Source organism: Hyperolius riggenbachi, chromosome 1 (assembly GCF_040937935.1).
Source record: "Hyperolius riggenbachi isolate aHypRig1 chromosome 1, aHypRig1.pri, whole genome shotgun sequence".
NCBI lineage: Eukaryota > Metazoa > Chordata > Amphibia > Anura > Hyperoliidae > Hyperolius > Hyperolius riggenbachi.
In genome coordinates, this window is record NC_090646.1 from 547,347,289 (window position 1) to 547,374,168 (window position 26,880).

The 26,880-nt window shown below is 44.3% G+C and overlaps 1 protein-coding gene across 1 annotated transcript in view; it reads right to left on the bottom strand.

Moving 5' to 3' along the window:
• Positions 1-26,880, bottom strand: part of LVRN (laeverin) — a 188,877-nt gene that overhangs the window by 123,624 nt on the left and 38,373 nt on the right. The window contains exon 2 of the mRNA XM_068247159.1: positions 9,624-9,766. Within this exon, the coding sequence (XP_068103260.1) occupies positions 9,624-9,766 (143 nt within the window). The remainder of the gene's footprint in view (positions 1-9,623; positions 9,767-26,880) is intronic.

The following is a 26,880-nucleotide window of genomic DNA, read 5'->3' on the forward strand; positions in this document are numbered from 1 at the left end:
CTGGAGGAAGCCCCAGGTAAGTGGATAAGGATTTTTATTTTTTTTTCATAGTCCCTGAACCTTCCCTTTAATAATGACATGTGATTTTCAAGTTGTGTCTTTCTTTTGAAAAAAGCACAAATGTATTACAAACATAAATATCCTTTGAATGTATTACAAATAATTGCTGATGCTCAAAAAAAGAAAAAGACATTTACCATATTAAAAAAAAAATGATTAAGAATGCCTGCAAAAAAAATAAGTCTGCAGACACAAGACCATTAATTACATTATAACAACATCATTACTACTTCAAAATGTTTAGATATGAATATAATACAATTATTAGAGTATACAGAGTATTAGAGTATACAGTGTGAAAACAGATTTTTTTATACAGAATACTGTACAATAAAGCAGCCTTGCCTGCTATTTTCTGGTGAAACGTGCAGCCATCTCCCTGGTCATATAAGACCATAGTGATAGAAAGATGTTCTGTACAGAATACAATAAAGCAGCCTTGCCTGCTATTTTCTGGTGAAACGTGCAGCCATCTCCCTGCTCATATAAGACCATAGCGATAGAATGATGTTCTGTACAGAATACAATAAAGCAGCCTTGCCTGCTATTTTCTAGTGAAACGTGCAGCCATCTCCCTGCTCATATAAGACCATAGTGATAGAACGATGTTCTGTACAGAATACAATAAAGCAGCTCTACCTGCTATTTTCTGGTGACATATACAGCCATCACCCTGGTCATTTAAGACAATATCGATTTGAGAATGCTTTAGTGGATTTGCAATGTGTGACTGCAGAGGTATACAACAGGGACACAGAACTTTTTATAGAAATATTGATCACCAGTTTAGATCATGGCTCATTGTCAAAAAATTGTGGTCTTAGTACATCAGTACGTATTAAAGGATACATTTACGGTACTTTAACCCATTAGCAGCGTCAACAGTTATCTTGTCTGAGATAAGTGCACTGCTTTTGACCACAGTCAGCAGAACCCATTGTGCTGTAAATTATTGAAATGCTTTGATCTCTCTCTGCTAGCAGAAAATATAAAAACTGAAAGCAGAAGTCCTCTGTTATTGTCTCACACTGCCCCCTAGTGACAAGTGAACATAAATACACACTACAGCAGTACTAATTAGAAGCAAAGACATGTAGCAAATGAAGAAAAAAGGCTAAAATAAATTGGCCTTGAGCACTTACAATAAATAAACCTGTATAAAGCCTGATACACACCATGCAATTTCCCATCAGATAGATGAGTCGAATAGATAATTTCCGACAGGTCCGATCTGATTCCAGATCGTTTTTCTGATCGATTTGCATAAAAGTGATCAGAAAATTGATTAAAAAAAAAAAAACGATCGGATCTGTCGGAAATTATCTAATAACCAATCTATCTGATGGGAAATTGCATGGTGTGTACCAGGCATAAGTGCCCTGTGGAGTGTACCTTATTGTTAAATGCCACTACTTGCCCTGTTCCTATGATGTGGGTATTGTGGGGTGGTGTCAGCCTGGGGGACTTTTCTTTCAAAACAAAACAATTACATCAACAGATGCCACTTGGGTGCTAAAGCAGTCTGGATTTAAACCATTTTCACATTATAGCCATTGATGCGAATAGCTGTAACAGAGTCCCACCTCTCATCTTGTTTGGAAACAGTTTAGCAGTGGCTATTGATAACAAGGAAGGAATATTGGAGGTAACAAAATAATAACTGTATTTCCATTTGTAAGTATTGTTAACTGTAAAGGAAGAAACCGAGGTAAAAATAAACTGATGAAATATATAATTGTATCTATCCTCCTAATCCTAAAAATGACTATTTGAGATATGCCATGGTTTTATTACATGTTTAAATGTGTTTTTTAAGTTTTTATTGCTTCATTATCTCTGCTTAATGACACAGTCTTTGAAGTATGCCAGAGCTACAATACAGGTGAAACTCAAAGAATTAGATTATTGTGCAAAAAGTCAATTTATTTCAGTAAATCAACTCAAAAGGTTACACTAATATATGAAATAAGAACCCTTTGCAGGTGTTTTGGATTAATTAGCTGATTAGATTCTGAAACTTTGAGCCTAGAATATTGAACATTTTCACAATATTTTAATGGTCTGAGATTTTGATTTTGGGGTTTCCATAAGCTGTAAGCCATAATCATCAAACTTATAACAAATAAAGGCTTGACATATCTAGCTTTGCGTGTAATGAGTCTATTTTATGTATTAGTTTTACCTTTTAACCACTTCACAACTGAGCAGTTTTACCCCTTGAGCACCCGAGCAATTTTCACCTTTCAGCGCTCCTTCCATTCATTCGTCTATAACTTTATCATTACTTATCACAATGAAATGAACTATATCTTGTTTCTTTCACCACCAATTAGGCTTTATTTAGGTGGGACATTATGCCAAGAATTATTTTGTTCTAAATATGTTTTTGTAACGATCGGTGTAACACAGAGAGAATCCGATTATCGGTGATCTGCAGTATCACCGAGAATACAGATATATATTTTCACCTGAAGAACATTGCAAAAATCAAGCACCTCATACCCCCAGAAGATCTGCCAACCTTAGTCCACGCCTTCATCACATCCCGACTGGACTACTGCAATGCTCTCTACACTGGCCTTCCAAAAAAGGTCTTGTACCGCCTACAGCTGATACAGAATACTGCTGCCAGACTGCTAACCAACCAACCCCGTCACTGCCACATAACGCCAGTCCTGCATTCCCTTCACTGGCTACCTATAGAATGGAGGGTCCTATTCAAGATCGGCCTACTGACATTTAAATCCCTGAATAATCTAGGCCCTGGATACATGAAAGATATGTTACAGCTGCGTAGCAATCCCCGCATTCTCAGATCCACAGGTTCTAATAATCTAGTCATACCCATAGTCCACTTGGAAACTTTTGATCCCAGAGCCTTCTGTCATGCTGCCCCTATGTTTTGGAACTCCTTACCTCAACAGATCAGGACAGCCCCATCCCTGGACGTGTTTAAATCCAGACTGAAAACCCACCTGTTCAGTATGGCATTTGCAGAAATATAACTTTTGTTGTGTGAATAGTTCAGCCTACTAATTACTGAATCTGAGAGAGCCTAAGCGCTTTGAGTCCTATGGGAGAAAAGTGCTATAGAAATGTTTTTGTATTGTATTATTGTACCCGATTATTAAAGATCTGCAGTATCACCGATAATCAGATATATCTCTAACCTCTGGACACCTGAGTAATATGAGTGTTTGGTGCAACAATAATACTTTGAGGAGAGCACCCGTATAGAGGGTGCAAGGCAGTAGAGACACTGCCCAAAGAACAGGCTCCTTCCAAAAGCCTGAGGCTCCCCAAGGGGAGGAGTCAGGCTGAGAATGGGAAGGACCAGAGTGTGTGTGACACCAATGGTGGAGTGTCACTGACAGATCTGTGAACTATCTCTAAACAGAGGAGATAGTTCTCGAGGTCGGACAAGCCAGGTCGGCAACAGACAGACAGATAAGGTACAGAGGAAGGAGACAGACTCGGAATCCTAAGGCTAGCAAGGTTTGGCAACGGAGTATCAGATATAGCGAAGTACCAAATCAGAAGAGAGGTCAGGAAAGCAGAAGGTCATAACAAATAATCAACAATGCCTAGTCTCTAGGTGTGAGCTCCTTGATCATCAACACCTTGGAACTAGTCTGAAGTATAACAGGATGGTAAAGCTAATTCCTAGTCTTGGGTATGAGCTCTGTAGTCATCAACACCCTGGAACTAGCCTGAATAATAACACAGTTAATACACAGTATTCCTAGTCTTGGGTGTGAGCTCCGTAGTCATCAACACCCTGGAACTAGTCTAGAGAATAACACAGATTCTGACAAACAGGTCTGAGTGCTACCACGTAGTGATCGCAACGGCAGACAACCAGAGAATGACCAGCGCCCAGTATATATAGCAAAGCGCTCTCCTGCGCCTCCCCTAAGTGCTGGACCAATGGGAAGTGGTACTGCCGTCAGCTGACCGGCTTGGTCAGCTGACTCCCTTCTGGCTGTCATATAAGTTCTGCCTCTCAGCGCGTGCGCGTGTCCTTCTGAACCTGTGTGGACTATCAGTCCCAGCCACACCAGACATGTGATGTAAAGCACCCGCCGCGCTGGACGCGGAAACCGACGCACCGCTATCAAGGCATGCGGCGGTTTCTCCGCGTTCGGCCATACTACTAGGTGTAGGCCTACGCGTGCCAACCGCCACGTTGCACGCGGAATCGGAATAGTTCTTTCAGAGTGGAGAAAGCAGCCGAAGCTTCGGGGGACCAGTGGTTGGTATCTGCCCCTTTCTTAGTGAGACTGGTGAGGGGTGCAATGACTGTGGAGTACCCCTTTATGAACCTTCTATAGTAATTTGCGAACCCTAAGAACCTCTGAAGAGCTTTCAGTCCCACTGGCTGAGGCCACTCCAGGACAGCAGAGACTTTGGCAGGGTCCATAGAAAGGCCCGAGGTAGAAATGATGTACCCCAGACAGGCAACAGATGCTACCTCAAAAATGCATTTCTCCAATTTAGCATAAAGCATGTTCTGTCTTAGCTTGTGCAGCACAAATCTGACATGAGCCCTGTGCTCTGAGAGGTTATCTGAGAAGATTAGTATATCATCCAGATATACCAGGACAAACTTACCCAAAACCTCCCTGAACACCTCATTAATGAGTTCCTGAAAGACGGCCGAAGCGTTACACAACCCGAAGTGCATCACCAGGTACTCGTAATGCCCATCGGGTGTGTTAAAGGCCGTTTTCCACTCATCGCCCTCTCTGATCCGCACCAGGTTGTATGCACCCCGTAAATCCAATTTTGAGAAAATCTTAGCATTGGTGATCTGAGTAAATAAATCGTCTATCAAAGGCAGAGGATAGCAATTTTTTACTGTGATTTTATTCAGACCCCGATAATCAATGCATGGCCGTAGGCCTCCGTCTTTTTTCTTTACAAAAAAGAAACCTGCTCCAGCAGGTGACCGGGAAGGGCGAATGAACCCTTTAGCTAAATTTTCACGGATGTACTCCTGCATGGCCAACTTTTCCGGCCCAGACAAATTGTAAAGATGACCTCTAGGGGGCATACAACCAGACCGGAGATCGATGGCACAATCGAAAGGGCGATGTGGAGGAAGTTTATGGCTGATTTCGGACAAAACACGTCTGAAAATTCAGAATACTGATCCGGCACTCCCTCCATGTGAATCTTGGTTTGGCCCAAGGTTACCTTTGCTAAACAATGATGAAAGCAATGGGACGACCAGCTCGTTAGCTGACCAGTGGCCCAATTAATCTGAGGGGAGTGAAGTTTTAACCAGGGCATGCCAAGAATGATCGTGGAGGTTGTCATGTGTAACACAAAAAATGCAAACTCTCCCTATGCAGCACCCCTATAGTGACTCCCACCTCTGGAGTCTGCAACAAAGGACTGTTAGTCTGCAGAGGAGAATCATCCACTGCCGTAACTTGAATAGGTGGTTTTACCGGGGTGAGTGGAATACCCAATTTTTTTGCAAATTCGTAATCCATAAAATTGGCCGCTGAGCCTGAGTCAACAAAGGCTTCAGTGACTTCAGATCTATCCTCCCATGAAATACTACAAGGAAGAAGCAATCGTTCATCTTCTAGGGGTAAAAATTGTACGCCTAGGGTATTACCCCCAACTACTCCTAGGCAGGGCAATTCTGTACTCTATGACCCCCCTCTGCACAATAAAGACAAAGCTGCTCTGCTATCCTGTGTTTCCGCTCCACTTGAGACAACTTTGACCGGCCAATCTGCATTGGTTCAGGTGGAGGCGAAACGGGAGGAGGTGGAGTCACAGGGGACGCAGCGTGGGGCACCATTCTCACACAGTTTCTACCCCGGGTCTGTCTCTGAAAGCACAGCCGGCGAACTATTCTGATGGCCGATGAAATGTCCTCATCGATGGACTTAGGTTCAGGCTGACTTAACATAAGATCAGAGACCTCATCTGACAACCCTGATAGGAAACAATCTAAAAGGGCAAAGGTTCCCCACCTGGCTGATACTGACCACCTCCTAAATTCAGCAGCATACTCCTCAACCGGACTCTTGCCTTGACGTAACAGTTTGAGCTTCCGCTCAGAAGTCGAGGGAATGTCTGGATCATCGTAAATTATAGCCATGGCTTTAAAGAATTCCTCCACAGAGGTCAGGGCTAAGTCTCCGGCGGGCAGACTGTACGCCCAGGTCTGGGAATCACCTGATAACAAAGTTTTAATAAATGTGACCCTTTGGGCCATAGTTCCTGAAGAATTAGGTCTCAACTCAAAGTAGGATAACACTCTACTTCTAAAATTTCGGAAGTCAGATCTGTGACCGGAAAATTTTTCAGGTACAGGCATACGTATGTCTGTGCTAGGAGGAGATCGCACTTCATCCACAGCCGTCTGGAGGGTTTGTATAGACCCAGGCAATGCGTTAATTAACGCACGGTGACTACCCAGCACTTGGTTAATGTTATCCACCGAAGTGGTAAGTGTGCCCAGACGGCCGGTGAGTGTGTCTATTTGTGTTTGGTCTGCCGTTCTGTAATGATCGGTGTAACACAGAGAGGATCTGATTATCGGTGATCTGCAGTATCACCGAGAATACAGATATATACCCGATTATTGATGATCTGCAGTATCACCGATAATCAGATATATCTCTAACCTCTGGACACCTGAGTAATATGAGTGTTTGGTGCAACAGTAATACTTTGAGGAGAGCACCCGTATAGAGGGTGCAAGGCAGTAGAGACACTGCCCAAAGAACAGGCTCCTTTCAAAAGCCTGAGGCTCCCCAAGGGGAGAAGTCAGGCTGAGAATGGGAAGGACCAGAGTGTGAGTGAAACCAATGGTGGAGTGTCACTGACAGATCTGTGAACGATCTCTAAACAGAGGAGATAGTTCTCGAGGTCGAACAAGCCAGGTCAGCAACAGACAGACAGATAAGGTACAGAGGAAGGAGACAGACTCGGAATCCTAAGGCTAGCAAGGTTTGGCAATGGAGTATCAGATATAGCAAAGTACCAAATCAGAAATCAGAAGAGAGGTCAGGAAAGCAGAAGGTCATAACAAATAATCAACAATGCCTAGTCTCTAGGTGTGAGTTCCTTGATCATCAACACCTTGGAACTAGTCTGAAGTATAACAGGATGGTAAAGCTAATTCCTAGTCTTGGGTGTGAGCTCCGTAGTCATCAACACCCTGGAACTAGCCTGAATAATAACACAGATAATACACAGTATTCCTAGTCTTGGGTGTGAGCTCCGTAGTCATCAACACCCTGGAACTAGTCTAGAGAATAACACAGATTCTGACAAACAGGTCTGAGTGCTACCACGTAGTGATCGCAACGGCAGACAACCAGAGAATGACCAGCACCCAGTATATATAGCAAAGCGCTCTCCAGCGCCTCCCCTAAGTGCTGGAACAATGGGAAGTGGTACTGCCGTCAGCTGACCGGCTTGGTCAGCTGACTCCCTTCTGGCTGTCATATAAGTACTGCCGCTCAGCGCGCGCGCGCGTCCTTCTAAACCTGTGTGGACTATCAGTCCCAGCCACACCAGACATGTGATGTAAAGCACCCGCCGCGCTGGACGCGGAAACCGCCGCACCGCTATCAAGGCATGCGGCAGTTTCTCCGCGTTCGGCCATACTACTAGGTGTAGGCCTACGCGTGCCAACCGCCGCGTTAGACGCGGAATCAGCCGCCTTGTTCTGAGTACACGTGGCGGCTTTTCTGCGTTTTCTTACAGTTTTAATGGGAAAATAGGAAAAATGTGGGAAAAAATTCATTATTTTTCAGTTTTCGGCCATTATAGTTTTTATATAATGCATGCTACTGTAATTAAAACCCATGAAATGTATTTGCCCATTTGTCCCGGTTATAAAACCATTTAAATGATGTCCCTATCACAATGTTTGGCGCCAATATTTTATTTGGAAATAAAGGAGCATTTTTTTCAGTTTTGCATCCATCCCTAATTACAAGCCCATAGTTTATAAAGTAACAGTGTTATACCCTCTTGACATAAATATTTAAAAAGTTCAGTACCTAAGGTAACTATATATGTATTTTTTTATTGTAATTTTTTTTTTTAGATTACAAAAAAATAAATAAATTGGGGAGTGTGGGAGGTAATGAGTTAATTTTTAGTGTAAAACTAATGTATTTGTATATGAAAAATGCTTTAGGGTGTAGTTTTACTATTTGGCCACAAGATGGCCACAGTAACTTTTTGTTTATGCGTTTTTTTCTCACAATGATCGCGCTGCTTTTCATAGAAGCAGCTGATCATTGTGGGGGGCTTAGATCAACGAACGGAAACGGTTTTTCCCGTTCATTGATCTCCGGGTGAGCGGGCGGTGGCGTGCACGAGCGCGGGGGCACGCGCATGAGGGAGCGGGAGCGCGAACAGCTGCGGGAGCGTCGGGAGGTGCGGACATCTCCGTCCCTGGTGTTGACAGGGTGGGAAAAGGGACGGAGATATACACTGGTGGTAAAGTGAATGTAAAGTGGTTAAGTTTATTAACTGAAATAAATGAAATTTTGCACTATATTCTAATTTTTTGAGTTTCACCTATATATGAATGATCCACCCTTTTTCTCTCTCCCCTGCTCTCAGAAGCCATTCTCTGCAAGGAAAAAGTTTTATGGCTGTAATTCCTCATCAGTGAGGGTTACCCTATAGTGTGACTGGAGATAAACTGTCAGTTGCATAGCTGAATGATAATCCTTTCAGGCAGAAAAAGAAAAAAAGGAGCACAGCCTAGTTATTCGTATGCTTGTCTCTGTACATACACATTTTACATACATCCATTTATTTTCACCTTGGTATTCCTTTAAAGGACAGGTAAGAGCGCGCCCTAGTGGCTGCAGCTCTGGAGCTTTGAGTCCACCAGGAGAAAAGCACAATGTAAATGTTCTGTGTCTTGCAACTTTCATATTTTCCTCAATTGGTATTACTTTTAAACTGCATGTTTTATACTGGCATGATTACCATAACTACCGTAAGTTTTTCCATTAAATGGACAACATAATATATCCTACAAATCTGGCCTGGATTGATTAAAAATGTTCTGCTATTGGGGGACAGGTGTTTGCATTTCTCACCTGGGGCACATCAAATTATAGCCACGGTTGCTGTAAGGTTAGTCAATTAGCAGTTTTGCAGCTGAAGCAAAGAAGTTAATAACTACAGGACATGTATACAGGCTTGTTCATGGTCTCCAATCATTTCTAACCTGCAAGACCGTTAATCAGGGATGATGTGTAATTTGGCAAATACAGGAGAAATATATGATATATATCTGTTATGATTGTTAAGGGTGTCTGCCCACATAGCCTGCTGTAGCCTACATACATCCCGATCTTCATCTAATATTACCAAACTTGACCAATAAGCAGTTGTCTCATTTATACTGGTATTATTTTAGTACTGTTATTTAGTGTCTGAATAATGGCAATGTGTATGGTGAATAAACATAATGTTTTCAGTACCATTGTCCTCATAGGTTTTTTTTGTTTATTTTTTCTATTTGCTAATATGATGTAAGAATGAAGATTTAAAATATATTAACCTACCTATGGCTGGCATATTGGAGAGGGCGACATAACTGGAATTGTGGACAATGCTGATCTTAAAGGTTGCCTTCAGTGCAGGCTCATCAAAGCATGGGTACACTGTCCTGGCAGATGCTGGTTCCAGCTCTGATCCCACCAGGGCCCTGCGGGGAGAAATAGGGGACAAGATTAGCCGGCATTTTATTGATATGTGCCCTGCTAAACTAGGCAGAAGTACAGAGACCTTACCCACATAGGAATGACAAGCGAAACATAAAAATGATAAGAATCAGCATCAGAAATCACTATTTGTGTTACTTAAAGGGGCACTATGGCGAAAATTTGTAAAATTTAAAATATGTGCAAACATAGACAAATACGTATGTTTTTTCCAGGGTGAAATGAGCCATAAATTACTTTTCTCCTATGTTGCTGTCACTTACAGTAGGTAGTAGAAATCTGACAGAAGCAACAGATTTTGGACTAGTCCACCTCTTCATAGGGGATTCTCAGCAAGGCTTTTATTCTTTATAAAGTAATTCCCTAAAAAGAATTTAAACAATGATGCTGGCCAGCCTCCCTGCTCGCTGAACAGTTTTTTGGCAGTTGGACAGAGCAACTGCCAATCACTAAGTGCTTTTGAAAATAAATACATCCCTGAGAATCCCCCCATGAAGAGATGGACTAGTACAAAACCTGTTGCTTCTTTCAGATTTCTACTACCTACTGTAAGTGACAGCAACATAGGAGAAAAGTCATTTATGGCTCATTTTACTCTGGAAAAAACGTACTTCTTATTTGTTTATGTTTGCACATATTTTAAATTTTACAATTTTTCGCCATAGTGCCCCTTAAATTTAACATATTTATACAACACTGACATTTTTCCTGTCAATTTCTTCCTTTCAAACAGGTTTATAATCTAATGTTTACACCATACTCTGAGGCCCTGTTCACATCTAAAATCAAAATCGCAAATGCAAACGTTCTGCGATTTTGTGCGTGATTTTTTCAGAACCTCCCGGTGCTCCACTGTGCACTGCGGTTTTTTTAAAAGCGCTTTTCTAAGCGCTTTTTCAGAGCGATTTTTAAACTGTTTGACACGAAAAAGAGTACATACAATGTTACTGTTAATGTATAATGCATTTTGCGTTTTTCCTATACACTGAAATTTAAAAACAATAATGGTGCACAAGCCAGCCTGGGGCCCCAGGAACTCTCACTGCCTGGGGCCCCAGAACCAGCATGCAACACCATATGTGAGCGCAGCCAAGCCCTGGATCTGCCACACCCAGGAGCTTGTCCCCAACTGCTCTGAAACTTACCAAACACACAGGAGATACTCACTTCCCAAACAGTTCTCTGCTGCTTATATAAAGCCTGCAGGCTGCTTGTAAGCCAATCAAGAAGTGCACATACACATGACACCTAGTCTGCAGTGATTAATTCAAACAGAAGCTGAGCTACTCAGCTAGTCATAGGAGAGGGTTTCAGTTGCATATAGACAATGGCTATATGGCCAGCAGGGGGCACCAGCGTGCAGGATATACCCTCTCATCTGCCCCCCTCCTAACTAAACTGCATGGGAATCTACATTAAAATTTAAAAACAATAATGGTGCACAAGCCAGCCTGGGGCCCCAGGAACTCTCACTGCCCGGGGCCCCAGAACCAGCATGCAACACCATATGTGAGCGCAGCCAAGCCCTGGATCTGCCACACCCAGGAGCTTGTCCCCAACTGCTCTGAAACTTACCAAACACACAGGAGATACTCACTTCCCAAACAGTTCTCTGCTGCTTATATAGAGCCTGCAGGCTGCTTGTAAGCCAATCAAGAAGTGCACATACACATGACACCTAGTCTGCAGTGATTAATTCAAACAGAAGCTGAGCTACTCAGCTAGTCATAGGAGAGGGTTTCAGTTGCATATAGACAATGGCTATATGGCCAGCAGGGGGCACCAGTGTGCAGGATATACCCTCTCATCTGCCCCCCTCCTAACTAAACTGCATGGGAATCTACATTAAAATTTAAAAATAATAATGGTGCACAAGCCAGCCTGGGGCCCCAGGAACTCTCACTGCCCGGGGCCCCAGAACCAGCATGCAACACCATATGTGAGCGCAGCCAAGCCCTGGATCTGCCACACCCAGGAGCTTGTCCCCAACTGCTCTGAAACTTACCAAACACACAGGAGATACTCACTTCCCAAACAGTTCTCTGCTGCTTATATAAAGCCTGCAGGCTGCTTGTAAGCCAATCAAGAAGTGCACATACACATGACACCTAGTCTGCAGTGATTAATTCAAACAGAAGCTGAGCTACTCAGCTAGTCATAGGAGAGGGTTTCAGTTGCATATAGACAATGGCTATATGGCCAGCAGGGGGCACCAGCGTGCAGGATATACCCTCTCATCTGCCCCCCTCCTAACTAAACTGCATGGGAATCTACATTAAAGAGACTCTGTAACAACAAAAACCTCCCCTGGGGGGTACTCACCTCGGGTGGGGGAAGCCTCCGGATCCTAATGAGGCTTCCCACGCCGTCCTCTGTCCCACGGGGGTCTCGCCGCAGCCCTCCGAACAGCCGGCGACTGTGCCGACTGTCAGTTCAATATTTACCTTTGCTGGCTCCAGCGGGGGCGCTGTGGCGACTTTCGGCACGGAAATAGACGGAAATACCCGATCTCCGTCGGGTCCGCTCTACTGCGCAGGCGCCGGAAACTTGCGCCTGCGCAGTAGAGCAGACCCGACGGCGATCGGGTATTTCCGCCTACTTCGGCGCCGAGAGGCATCAGAGCGCCTGCGCAGGAGCCAGGAAGGTAAATATTGCGTCACCGCTGCACGGAGGGCTACAGCGAGACCCCCGAGGGACGCAGGACGGCGTGGGAAGCCTCATTAGGATCCTGAGGCTTCCCCCACCCGAGGTGAGTACCCCCCAGGGGCCGTTTTGTCGTTACAGTTCCTCTTTAAAATTTAAAAACAATAATGGTGCACAAGCCAGCCTGGGGCCCCAGGAACTCTCACTGCCCGGGGCCCCAGAACCAGCATGCAACACCATATGTGAGCGCAGCCAAGCCCTGGATCTGCCACACCCAGGAGCTTGTCCCCAACTGCTCTGAAACTTACCTGCAGACTAGGTGTCATGTGTATGTGCACTTCTTGATTGGCTTACAAGCAGCCTGCAGGCTTTATATAAGCAGCAGAGAACTGTTTGGGAAGTGAGTATCTCCTGTGTGTTTGGTAAGTTTCAGAGCAGTTGGGGACAAGCTCCTGGGTGTGGCAGATCCAGGGCTTGGCTGCGCTCACATATGGTGTTGCATGCTGGTTCTAGGGCCCCGGGCAGTGAGAGTTCCTGGGGCCCCAGGCTGGCTTGTGCACCATTATTGTTTTTAAATTTTAATGTAGATTCCCATGCAGTTTAGTTAGGAGGGGGGCAGATGAGAGTGTATATCCTGCACGCTGGTGCCCCCTGCTGGCCATATAGCCATTGTCTATATGCAACTGAAACCCTCTCCTATGACTAGCTGAGTAGCTCAGCTTCTGTTTGAATTAATCACTGCAGACTAGGTGTCATGTGTATGTGCACTTCTTGATTGGCTTACAAGCAGCCTGCAGGCTTTATATAAGCAGCAGAGAACTGTTTGGGAAGTGAGTATCTCCTGTGTGTTTGGTAAGTTTCAGAGCAGTTGGGGACAAGCTCCTGGGTGGGGCAGATCCAGGGCTTGGCTGCGCTCACATATGGTGTTGCATGCTGGTTCTGGGGCCCCGGGCAGTGAGAGTTCCTGGGGCCCCAGGCTGGCTTGTGCACCATTATTGTTTTTAAATTTTAATGTAGATTCCCATGCAGTTTAGTTAGGAGGGGGGCAGATGAGAGGGTATATCCTGCACGCTGGTGCCCCCTGCTGGCCATATAGCCATTGTCTATATGCAACTGAAACCCTCTCCTATGACTAGCTGAGTAGCTCAGCTTCTGTTTGAATTAATCACTGCAGACTAGGTGTCATGTGTATGTGCACTTCTTGATTGGCTTACAAGCAGCCTGCAGGCTTTATATAAGCAGCAGAGAACTGTTTGGGAAGTGAGTATCTCCTGTGTGTTTGGTAAGTTTCCTATACACTGAGGCAAAAATCAGATGTGAACTCTCTCATAGGGAATCATTGCACAAGTGTTTTTAGGGCGATTTTGAAAATCGCCTGTGCTTGAAAAAATGCAGAAAACGCCCTAGATGTGAACAAGCCCTAACACAATATTTCTCAACATTAATGTAGCATGTACCCCTGTGTGAAAGATGTGGTATGCTGAGCACCCCTAATGGTGTATACCAGGGGTAGGGAGCCTATGGCTCGGGAGCCAGATGTGGCTCTTTTGATGGTTACATCTGGCTCACAGACAAATCAGTAGGGGTTGATTCACTAAGCTGCACTGCTCAAGCAGCACAGCTTTGTGTGGCAGCGCAAGTAAAATTTCTAAAGTAGGCCCGCTACTGCTGTAGCATGCTCTACTAACTTACTCACGCTACCCCAAAACTAACAGCCTCTCCAATTGTCCTGCGGCTGCCCTAGACCTTGTCAGATCCAGTGACTTTGTAGGACGAGATCCCCGCACTTTGATTGGCCCAATAGGCTGCCTGTCACTTGAAATCAGCAAAACCATGCCGCTCCAGAAGAAACATTAATTGTAAGAAGTACTTTATTCATCATTGGTTAGCAATAGCCTAACAGAATTCAGATACTTAATGTACTTTAAAAGTGTTGGTCTTATATAAAATTCACACTTTTACTTGTATTTCGTTTGAAACATATTGTATGTATGGCTCTCATGTAATTACATTTTAAAATATGTGGTGTTCATGGCTCTCTCAGCCAAAAAGGTTCCTGACCCCTGGTGTATACCATCATTTCAAACATTCCTTGCATGCATACATATTTGCTAGGTGGAAAAAAAAATAATATGAAGAATTAAGGCCATTAAAATGTACCTGAGACAAATAAATTAAATAATTTGTACATAAATGGGGCTTCCTCTAGCCCCCTTCAGGCTGATGGCTCTTTGGCCGTTCCCCCGGTTGCCTCAATCCTCCTCTTCGGTCCCAGTAAAACCTTCAGTCGCAGTCAGTCAGGGCGTACAACTCATGCGCGGCTTGGCCATGTGCACGCCCCCATTGTGCAGTACGTGGCAACTGAAGGCTTTACCTGAACAAAAAACGCATGTCGAGGTGCCCGGGAGGACGGTGAGGGAGTCATCAGTCTGAAGGAGGCTGGAGGAAGCCCTGGGTGTATGTACATTTTTTTTTGTCTCAGGTTTCCTTTAAGGGGTTGTTCACACTATGCACTTTGCAGTATAATAAATGTTTTAACCACGTAGCAATGCACTGCAATGATTCCACAGTCGTCAATGATTTACATCACCACATTAGCTTTGCAGAGCATTTTTTACCCAGCGCTGATGGTCACCTGGCTTTAGTTAGATTTAGGTGTGGGGGGAGGGGGGCTAGCATCCACCGGTCCCCCAGACTCTCTTCAGGCCCTAGGCAACTGTCTAGAATTGCCTTGTGGATTGTTCAACTCTGGTCTCTCACCTCGATTTCCTTTGAAAGGACCATCATGTGACAAGAGTCTAGATGAGGGGCTCTCAGGCTCTCCGCCTATGGTGTGATTTTTGCTCAGATGTGTTGGAAGCACAGGCCACTCATGCTCACAGAATACAAGAAAAGCAAGTGCTGTATATGTATGTAGTTGTTGAAGCCATCAAATCCTGCTTGCACCAAGTCCAACGTCTAGGGCTGCTTTAACTACGCTTAACGGGCAGACTGGCAATTCATCCAAATTTAGCACGTATTATTGAACATGATGAGAGGTGAAGTTATTCAGTCAAAGCGTGTAAAGCAAATCACTTATTGTAAAGGGCAGTAGCAATTGCAAGGCACAGTCCATTGGTAGCGCTCTGTCTTTAGTAAATAATGGCTGGCTGCCATGGAGAAACACACACTGCACTTTGCTTCTTGCAGTGTTCAATGAACGAGCCCATTAGTGAAGTAACTGAGAGTCACTTCAGCGTTACATTCTGTACCAAGGACAATAAGGAACTTTAATCCTTCCCAAATCTTTGAACAATACACATCACAACGTCGACTTTATTTCCAGCCATCTGCCCTCGGTAGGACTAAAATCACAACCGCTGTGCCGGATCTTAACTCTTTACACTTTGTACTACTCTTTTATGTCTTTAAAGCTGTAATTTTAAGATTGTGCCATGATTGCTTACATTATTCTTTGCGAGCTAATGACTTTCAACTTGTCGAGTTTTAATCCCATAGCTCATTAACTATGGATTATTGTGTATCATTTATGTGACTCAAAGAGAACAGTTTTGATTCTGATAGAACGCGCCGTGATAAAATGGCATCCACTCCGTTTAGAAACTTTATGATGTTGCAACTTATCAGTGATTTGTACACAAGCCATAAGTAAACATTTAGAGTACCGCTAAACATTCTGGTGATTATAACAGGCCAGGGCGGTGTTCATGGCAGATGTCATCTATAGGCAGAGTAATGTAACAGCTCTCTAATTCCTTCCATGGGAAAGACATTCACACAATAGTAGATATAATCCAATGAGCACATCACTAATTGGGGAGGATCTTTGTAACCAGTAGAGAAATCAAACCTCATCTTTCCTTTTAATGAATAAGCCCTTCAAAGGAATATCAAGGTGAAAATAAACCAATGAGATAAAACAATTGTATATATCCTCTTACTCCTAAAAATTACTTTTTGAGGTATCTCAGTTTTTATGTTTTTTTATGTATTTTATGTTTAAATCAGAAGCAGAATGTTTATTTGATGTGTGTACCGAAGTGAGCAGAAACAACACCTGGTCACCCAGAGTGCTCTGGGATGAAAAGGCTGCATAAGGGTCAGTTTCCACGATGCCAGTGTGCGTCTTGCAGGACACACGCCGACACTTGCAGTGATGCGAGTACCAATCTGATTCCCTGTAGCACGTCTATAGGGTTTCAGAGGCAAGCTGCGGTAAACTGCAGCATGCTGCTTGAAATGCGCCGGAATGTGGAATAGGCAGCAAGCCTATTGACAGGATAGTCTGTGTTTCCCTGCTCAAAAAACTTGTAAGGAAACGCTGCAGATCCCACAGTAGTGGAAAGAGGCCCTAGCTAAATAGCCCAGGCTAAACATCACTGGGTGGGTGGGGTTACATTCCAATATACAGCAATATATACATAAAGGAAGTGTTTTTGATGCTAAAACAAGCATAATGAATGTAAAATTGAGTATCCTGAATAATGTATTACATTCTGTTACATGTCATTGCATTGCCATTGCCTTGCATTCCAGCGCCTCTTTCATTGATGCTATTGTGTGGCACCTGAAGCAATGGGCTGTGTTGGAAGAGGCCAGGCTTTCAGTCTATGCAGAGGTGAGGGCAGTGAAGGTTACCAGGAGGAACTGTATGTGTATTGGTGTGATTGAATTAGACTTGTGGAAGGAAGGGGGCATTTATCTGCCAGTAGGCTGGGGAGAGGTGTAGAAGGTCAAATAATAAATCTGTTAAGATCTTTTCATAACACACAAAGGTAAAGGCTTTCATTTTCATCACTCCCTAATTAAAGGTCTGTACAAGCTGACACCAGGACCTTTCAGAGTGTTATAACTTTTTTCTTTTTATGAGTTTTCAGAAATAATTATACTCCATGAATACAGTCAGGTAAAATTGCTAAACCAAATGATTTCAAGTGGGCTGGTATTAAACTTGTAGTTTCATTTTAAAAAGCGAGAGAATTAATGTGGACCTGCTGAAAAAAAAGGGCATTTCTACATGTCAATAAATGAATAGTCTACAAGTTTCAATAATATAAATGGTGCTAATTAACCTAAGTTCTTGCTGAGTCGATGCCAAGGCACTGGTCACACGTCTTTTGTTAAAGGGGAGGATAGCTGTAGTGCAACAGAACTGCTGACTGTAATGTGCCACCCAAAAAAGAGTTTTACTTACCTGGGGCCTCTGCCAGCCCCCTGCAGCTTCCCTGTGCCTGCGCCATCTTTGAGCAATCCTTCCGTCCCCCGCCGTGGCACAGTTTCATTACCCTTGACTTGCAAGACGATGGCCGCTGTGCTTGCGCAGCCGTGGCCACTCACACCCTCATTCGCACTCCCGTCACCGGGAGCGTCCTGCGCAGGTACAGTACAAGAAAACCATGTACTGCGCCTGCGCGGGATTGTCCTAGTGAGGGGAATGAGGACCCACGCAGTCAGGTAAAGGCTTTCATATTTATCACTGTCTAATTAAAAATCTGTACAAGCTAACTCCAGGGTCACGCAGGCACAGTGGACACAATTTGCGGTAACGAAACTGAGCTGCGGCAGGAGACTGGAGCATAGTTCAGGGACGGCGCAAGCACACGGAGGCTGTAGGGGGCTGGCAGAACTTTTTTTTTTTTTTTGCACATTATAGGTTTTTCTTTAAATTTGAACCAGGAAGGTTGCTGAATATTCCCAGCCCCTGCTGCTAACTCCTTTCGCTGTAATATTAAGCAAACAATTTGTCCATGCGTAAGGATTTACGTCACATATGCAAGTGCTGAACACCCGGCAAACAAATATCAATATAACAAACGTTGCACTTGTGTTTTCATTAATAATGTTTATTAAGGTAAAAAGTAATGCCCCCTGCTAAAGAATAATAACTAAATTAACAGATAATAAAAGTGCTGTGTACTGTCAGGCAATGCAGATTTATTTTTGCATTCTAGCCCCTCTGTTATCTTCTTAAATAATAGGATTAATAAAATTCTTATTACTGCAGCTAATGGTATGCTATTTGTGGAGATTGCAGCGGAGGAACCCCAAGGAGAAAATTCAAACCTATACATAACCAAATTCTAGAGTTCCACATTGTTATGGAATTGTAAATGATATTCTTTACCGTGCAAGCTACTGTGTGCAATATATATATATATATATGTATATATATATATATATATATATATATATATATATATATATATATATATGTTGCACACAGACACTCTATATTGATCTTGATTGATCTAATTGAATATTCATGAATCAAATAATAGATGAAACTGTTAACTTCTCAGTATACATAGATGTGATCGGTTTGTAGAGATCTGCATCATTTTCTAGGATCAATGGACAATGGTTTTAGGGATCTGTTAATCTTCGGAGTTCTTGAAATTACCCATAATGAGGACACTATCTGCAAGCTTTTATTGTGTGACGATTGTGTTTGTTGTGTATTAAATAAGAAGAGTACTGTAAACAACAAATTTAGCAATGTGTGTTATTACAGGGATTCATGCTGTAATTCTAGTAGTACTGCGCAGGCACAGGGCGCTCCTGGCCACGCTCGACGAAGAGCGACTGAGTCAATGTACCGACCATCCAGCGGAGATGGCGCAAGACCAAACAGCATGAAGGGGCCTGGAGGAAGCCTCAGGTCAGTATAAATCTTGGGACAGTATTCATCTCAGATACACTTTAAGGGGCATCTGAAGTGAGAGGGATATGAAGGCTGCCATATTTATTTCCTTTTAAACAATACCAGTTGCCTAGCAGTGCTGCTGATACTGCTTTGAGCCACAGACCCTGAGCCATCATGCAGATCAGACGTTTCTAACAAAAAAAATCTGTCAAGATTAGCTACATGCTTGTTTCAGGTGTCATTTCGGTACCACTAGAGACAAAAAGAACAGCAGAAGTGCCAGGCAACTGGATTTGTTTAAAAGGAAAGAAATATGGCAGCTTCCATATATACTGCTCACTTTAGGTTCCCTTTTAGCAATACCTGTTGCCTGGCAGTCTTGCTGATCTTTTATGCATCAGAAGTGTCTTAAAGAGAACCTAAACTGAGAAGGATATGGATTTTTCATTTTAAAATAATACCAGTTGCCTGACTCTCCTACTGATCCTGTGTCTCTAATACTTTTAGCTACAGCCCCTCAACAAGCATGCAGATCAGGTGCTCTGACTGAAGTCAGACTGGATTAGCTGCATGCTTGTTTCAGGTCTGTGATTCAGCCACCACTGCAGCCAAAGAGATCAGCAGGACTGCCAGGCAACTGGTATGGTTTAAAAGGAAACATCCATATCCCTCTCAGTTTCGGTTCCCTTTAAGCCCCACACCTGACAAAAGCATGCAGCAAATCAAGTCAAACATCTGATCTGCCGGTGCTGGCCCGGGGCGCACGTCCTTGATCCGTCCCATGGTCGGAAGCGCTCTGAGCATGTGCAGGAAGCAGTGTGATCAAAGATGCGTGCTGCTAGTCCATATAGCCTTTGCACTACTGCCCAACCCGGAACAGGCTCTGGGGGACATTTAGGTGAGAACGGAGGGGGAAAGAGGAGAACAGTGGGGGGGGGGGGGGGGGGAAGAATGGTGAGCAAGAGGACTGCTCCCTGTACATGCCTGCTCCGCCCATTTTTACAATAGTCTTTAGCTCTGGTATCCTTTAAACAGGGTAAAGATTTTAAATTAGTTGTGTCAGTGGCAAACATTATTAAGGTCCGCATGCTGCTGGGATCCCATCTTTAAGCCTCATGGATAGTCAAATTAAGTGCTGAAATATCCTTGCAGCAAAGGAAAATTGAAATGATTCAACCCTTCTAAAAGTTAGTTTCCCCTGCCTGTCTCTTAACTCGCCATGTACATACAGTGTGAAATGGTCTCTGCTGGTAACAAACACAGAATGGCAAGCAGATCAGCTGCATAATTCCCAGCTATTTAAAATGGCATTTGTGGTAATTGTAAATGCAAAAAAAATAAAATATCATTATACCGAAAAGTGATTTCCATCATATTCGGTGTGCATCCTGTTAAGCACAAAGAAGCAATTATTGTTCAGGAGCTTCTGTCTGCTGATAAATAAGCATGCAGATTTCAAATCAAAACTTCCTGCTTCACTTCAGTGCTCTGAGAATGTCGAGCAGCAACACCAATCCGTATCAGCAGCTGCATCCTGACAGGAAACCAGCTGTCAGCTCATAATACTGCCACAACTTGCAAATACTCACCAAGGTTGCAGGTTGACAGCTGGTTAAAATAGGTTAGGCTGATAGTTAAAGAATACCTGAGGTGACATGTGACATGGGTTACCGGGTTATCGCACGCGTTGCTTCGATAAAGCGTGTGGCGCTAATGGGTTAATGTATGTAAAAAGAAGATCAAAAATTGGACTGGCACCAGATCATTGGTTGACCCACTGAGGGAGATAAGATCCAATGTAGTAGTAGTAGTAGGAGAAAAGCTTCCGGGCACCAGTGGATTAACAGTAGAACACCATTATTTCATCCTCAGTACAAAGATTAAAATTAGATGTTATAGCCTAACAGTCTGTTTCGCAGAGTCTAGCGCTGCTTCCTCAGAGCTAGACTCTGCGAAACAGACTGTTAGGCTATAACATCTAATTTTAATCTTTGAACTGAGGATGAAATAAAGGTGTTCTTCTGTTAAAGTGAACCTCCGGACTAAAAATCGACTCAGCAGCACTGAAAAGGCCTAGTGTTTCTTTAACAGTTTCACAGCATCAGAACTTTGTTTCTCTTATACAAGCCTCATTTTAAGCTGCACGGAAGAAAAACTGCCCGGGCTTTTTTTTCCCTGATGCTGTGCAAAGCATGATGGGATTTCTGATGTTGTTGCTCTCGTTCTGCTGTTTTGGTGCAAATTTTTTTTTTTACATTTTGAATTTGACATTTGAAGCCTAGCGTGTGCAGCTGGGAGGGGTTATCAGGACACAGGACAGTTGGAACTGTGTCTCCTGCTCCTTGTCACCTCCTTTCAACCAAAAAGATGGCTGCCCCCATGACAAAGATGGCAGCCCCCATGAATCACAAACAATTGCCTGTTCTTTTAAAACAGGGTGGGGAAAAAATTATATTACCTACCTATTCTAATTAACATAACTAATGTAACTTAATGACAGTATGTTTGTTTAGGCTGAAGTTCCCCTTTAATCCACTGGTGCCCGGAAGCTTTTCTCCTACTACTACTAATGGGTTAATGTGTATTGCTCCCCCTGTGCTAGTAATGGTATTGCTGTACTATGCCTGTGCATGGCAATCTTACCGCTAGTTGGTGCATCAGGCCCTTGATGAGATAAACATGGGCATATATAGTACTACTTCATACTTCCCAACATTTTGAGATAAGAAAGAGGAGCACTTACGCCACGCCCCTGCCCCACCGCTAATTATGCCCGCAGTCCACCGCTAGTCACGCATACCATAAAGTTTTAGACCATAAAGTCAATAAAACACTATGCATGGTGCCCATTTTACTAGAAGTAAAAATAGAGGTAACAGTGGGGAATATTAGAACATCAGCATTATAAACTACTAGGGACCTTAGCCCGTTTAATAACGGGCTCTAGGTCTGTCCCCACCACCACTGGTCAGCGCGCATGCGCAAGCGCGCTGTGTGTGCGTGCACACGCCTTGCCGGCCCCCTGGATGTCCTGCTCCCATTACAACAACGGCTGTCCCTGTGGCACATGCGCAGTAGCACAGACGCAGGGACACACACACAGACATGGGATGCAGAGACCCAGGAGTTTTATTAGGTAGGATATTTTACGGCATGTCCTGGATCCCATTTTAATAAACAATAAATGAAATATCAGCTATATCTGGCGCCCATTTTACCAGGAGCCATTATTATATGCACACGCCACTAGACATTGAGGTTGGCCCGTGACTTGGTTTCAGTATTCAGTTTCGGCCCACTTTGTATTTGAGTCTGACATCCCTGCACTAGATGGAACTAACCACTCCCATCTCATGAGACGATTACGTTTAAAGCTTTGTTGAAACTGTGAATTTTAGATAGTTCCTAAACAGAGATAAATGCACAGCATATTTTTCTTTATGGTGACCCAGAGATTGAGCTTTAAAATCTGTCATTTTTTGTTGAGATGTGTTGCGTTAATGGCCTTTTTTTAGGGTTAGCGCACAGGTCTTCTTTAATGCTTCCATCAGATATTGGACTGGTCCACCATTCACGCAAGAAGTGCTTCATGTCAAATCAATGCCTAGACTTTACTGGAGCACTTAGAAGCAAATGTGCAATAATACTTGGTTTTTAAGGGGTATTCAAAATAATATTTCTACATCACAAGAGCACTTTCAGGCGATTAAAAAAATACTTTTTGGCACAGATTGCTGCGTCCTTAAAAGTAAAAAGGTTTAAAATGACGGATGACAGTTTATGACTACTTGGATCTGTTAGGATAAGAGGGATATTCTGAGAGCACAGAATGACAGCTCACACCCATTTCAGTTCAGCTTTTACAATATGTGTGGCTATATTAATGCTGTTATTTTTCTCCCCCTATGTTAAAATGTGAACAGTAATCTCAGATACGACTATGTTAAATAAATTGTAATTTCCTTAATGATATGAAGAGTGAAGACCCAGAATAAAGAACTGTTATTATCACCTAAATGCTGCTGCAGTAATTTATTCAGATGGGACCAATTAATACGCGATGTATAAATATGTGTCTGCTTAGCTATGCAACACCTATTATTCTTTATTATGGAGCATTTGTAAAACTGTGTTTTGTTTTGTTGTTTTTGTGGGGGCATGGGGGAGCGGCTGGAATGATTCTTTTAATTCTGCTTAAACGTGAGGCTCAAAGAGAGGTCATACACGTGCGCAGACACGTTAGACATGCACCACACACAAAATCACACACATACTCTACACACATACACACACACACACACGCTGCATATGCACCACAAACAAAAATACACACATACGCTACACACACCACACACATCCACTCACAGGCACACATCCTGCACAGGCACCACACACAAAATATAGTCCAGGCTATAGCCCAACTGTTCTCTCCCCTACAGCAAATGGGTCCAGTATAACCGTTTCTTAACCCCATTCTCACCAAATGTAACAAATAATTATACTACCAAAAAAAGTATTATTGGTTTTGTTTATAGGTAATGATAAAAATCCCGCTGCACCAGATGGTAGGGCAAAGTGAAAAAAATCTTTATTTCGTTAATCCATGTCAAATGTTACAGATAAAAGCTCACGCGTATCGGAGCAAGAGATGGCTCCTTAATCATAGCTATGATTAAGGAGCCATCTCTTGCTCCGATACGCGTGAGCTTTTATCTGTAACATTTGACATGGATTAACGAAATAAAGATTTTTTCACTTTGCCCTACCATCTGGTGCAGCGGGAAGCGGGGATTTTTATCATTACCTTTGGACTTCTGGCTTTGGAACTCCCAGCTCCCTTTTGGACGATTGTGTGAGTGTAGCGGTCTCCCTCTTCTATGTACTGGTTTTGTTTATCCTGGTGATGTTGGAGGTTCATGAAGCAGACTGAATCACGTGATTCAGGGCAGCAGACTGTAGGGGGAAGTATCTGCTCTACACTCAGCTGATCCTTTTCAGTCTCTCCCTCTACACTACTACTTCTGCTTGACTCACTACTGCTCCTTCCTGACTCAGGGAGCACTGAGCTTGCCTGCTGTTCGGCTAGGTCCACACTTGTCCTCCGCAGAACGGATCCGTTTTGTAAACAATTTTTTTTTCTCTCCATTTTGAGACAAATGGGTATTTTCCAGTCCGTGGAAACGTCCCCAGTCTTTGCGGTGGGGGCCGCCATGCTGAAGGGGAGAGCATGCAGGAAGGGGGCAGCGGTGGGGAGGAGGTCGGTCCCCCCTCCCTCACCTGGGGTCCTCCCTTCCCCGCTGCCCTTCCAGCTAGTTTCAACCATTTAAAAATCGTTTAAAGAGAACCCGAGGCGGGGTTCTTACATCGCAATCCCCATACAGAGGCTGGGTCTGCCTATAGAGCGTCTGCCTATAGAGCCCAGCCTCTGTTGCTATTTAGCTTCCTCCAAAAGCCCCCCCTGCGCGCTGCGAGACCCATAAAACACAGCCGCACTATGCGGCTGTGTTTACCTCACTAATGTCAGTCTCGGCTGTTCCCCCACCTCCTGAATCGCTCCGGTCCCCCGCCCGCGTCCCTTCCCTCCAATCAGTGGCGAGGGGAAGGGACGTGGGCGGAGGTCCGGAGCGATTCAGGAGGCGCAGGGAGCGGCGAGACTGGCATTAGTGGCCAGTCCGTCTGGTGGCTGGATGGTGTAATGATTTAAGGGCTCTGCCTCTGACACAGGAGACCTGGGTTCGAATCTCAGCTCTGCCTGTTCAGTAAGCCAGCATCTATTCAGTAGGAGAACTTAGGCAAGTCTCCCTAACACTTGCTACTGCCTATAGAGCGCGTCCTAGTGGCTGCAGCTCTGGAGCTTTGAGTCCGCCAGTGAGAAAAGCGCGGATATAAATGTTATTTGTCTTGTCTTGTCTAGTGAGGTAAAACACAGGGCGCTGCGACCTGGAGGAAGCTTACATAGCAACAGAGGCTGGGCTCTATAGGCAGACCCCAGCCTCTGTATGGGGGATTGAGATTGTAAGAACCCCGCCTCGGGTTCTCTTTAAAATCAATATAAATGTAGCAGGAAGCCGAGCGGTTGGAACTTACTATTCCTTGCGCTCCATCGCTCGCTGTGTCGCTTCCTGTAATGTTGTCCTATGAACATCAGAGGATAGCATTACAGGAAGTGATGTGGCAGCGGTGGGACGCAAGGAAGTAAGTTCACCGCTCGCTGCCTGCTACATTATATTGATTTGAAATGATTTTTAAATGATTTAAACTAGCTGGAGAGATAGCGGGGACGGGGGACCCAGATGAGGGGGCATCCCCCCTCCCGCCGACCGCTCCGAGACAGGAGATGCTGTAACTGTGAGAGGTGCTGTCACTGTTATGTTTGTGTATGGATGCAGACAGCGTGTATGTATCGCATGTGTGTGACGGGATGTGTATGTATGGAGTGTGTGTCTCTGGGGATCTGTGTGTATACAAAGCATGTGTGTTTGTATATAGTGTGTATACAATGTGGTGTGTGTGTGTGTGTGTGTGTGTGTGTGTGTGTGTGTGTATATATAGTGTGTGAGAGATGTGATCTGCACATGTGTGTATATGTAGAGAATGTGTGTATGTATATAGTGTGTGATGTGATCTGCGTATGTATGTACTGTATGTATGTATATAGAGAATATGTATGTATACACAGACTGTGTGTGATGTGATGTGATTTGTGTATGTATGTATCTATCTATCTAGTGTGGCTGGATGGGTGTAATGGTTAAAGGGACTCCGAGCTCAGAAAAAAAAGGAAAGTTGTACTCACCAGGGGCTTTTTCCAGCCCAGTGCTGGTCGGGAGGTCCCACGCCGGCGTCCTGGCTCCTCTCCTTCTCCCCGCTCCGGAATGGCTGGCAGGCCGCAGCCCGGGCGACACTCTCCCGAGTGTCGGGCTGCTTCTTCCGCATATGACGCGGGATTACGTCACACGCCCGGCCGCCTCGCGTCATCACGGCGGCCGGCGTGAAAGTACTGCGCATGCGCGAACAAGGCGCGCATGCGCAGTACTTTCACGCCGGCCGCCGTGATGACGCGAGGCGGCCGGCGTGTGACGTAATCCGCGTCATATGCGGAAGAAGCAGCCCGACACTCGGGGAGAGTGTCGCCCGGGGCTGCGGCCTGCCAGCCATTCCGGAGCGGGGAGAAGGAGAGGAGCCAGGACGCCGGCGTGGGACCTCCCGACCAGCACTGGGCTGGAAAAAGCCCCTGGTGAGTACAACTTTCCTTTTTTTTCTGAGCTCGGAGTCCCTTTAAGGGCTCTGCCTCTGACACAGGAGAGCTGGGTTCGAATCTCAGCTCTGCCTGTTTAGTAAGCCAGCACCTATTCAGCAGGAGACCTTAGGGAAGTCTCCTAACACTGCTACTGCCTATAGAGCGCGTCCTAGTGGCTGCAGCTCTTGTGCTTTGAGTCCGCCAGGAGAAAAGCGCTATATAAGTGTTTGTCTTTGTCTTTATCTATCTATCTATCTATCTATCTATCTATCTATCTATCTATATATCTCATGTGTGTATGTATATAGGTGCATGATGTGATCTGCCTATGTATGTATACAGAGCATCTGTGTGTATGTATTATAGTGCATGTGTATGTATTGAGAGAATGTTTTCCCTTAATGAATAACTGCATCCCCCCTTCAGTGTAACACCCCCTCCCTTACCCCCCATATGCAAGCATGGGGCAATACACCTCCGCTCTCCCTCTAGGTTCGTTGTCCTGCCATACCCCCCCCCCCTTCCTTGACAGACCTGACCCCCCTCGTCTCCTTGGACAGACCTGACCCCCC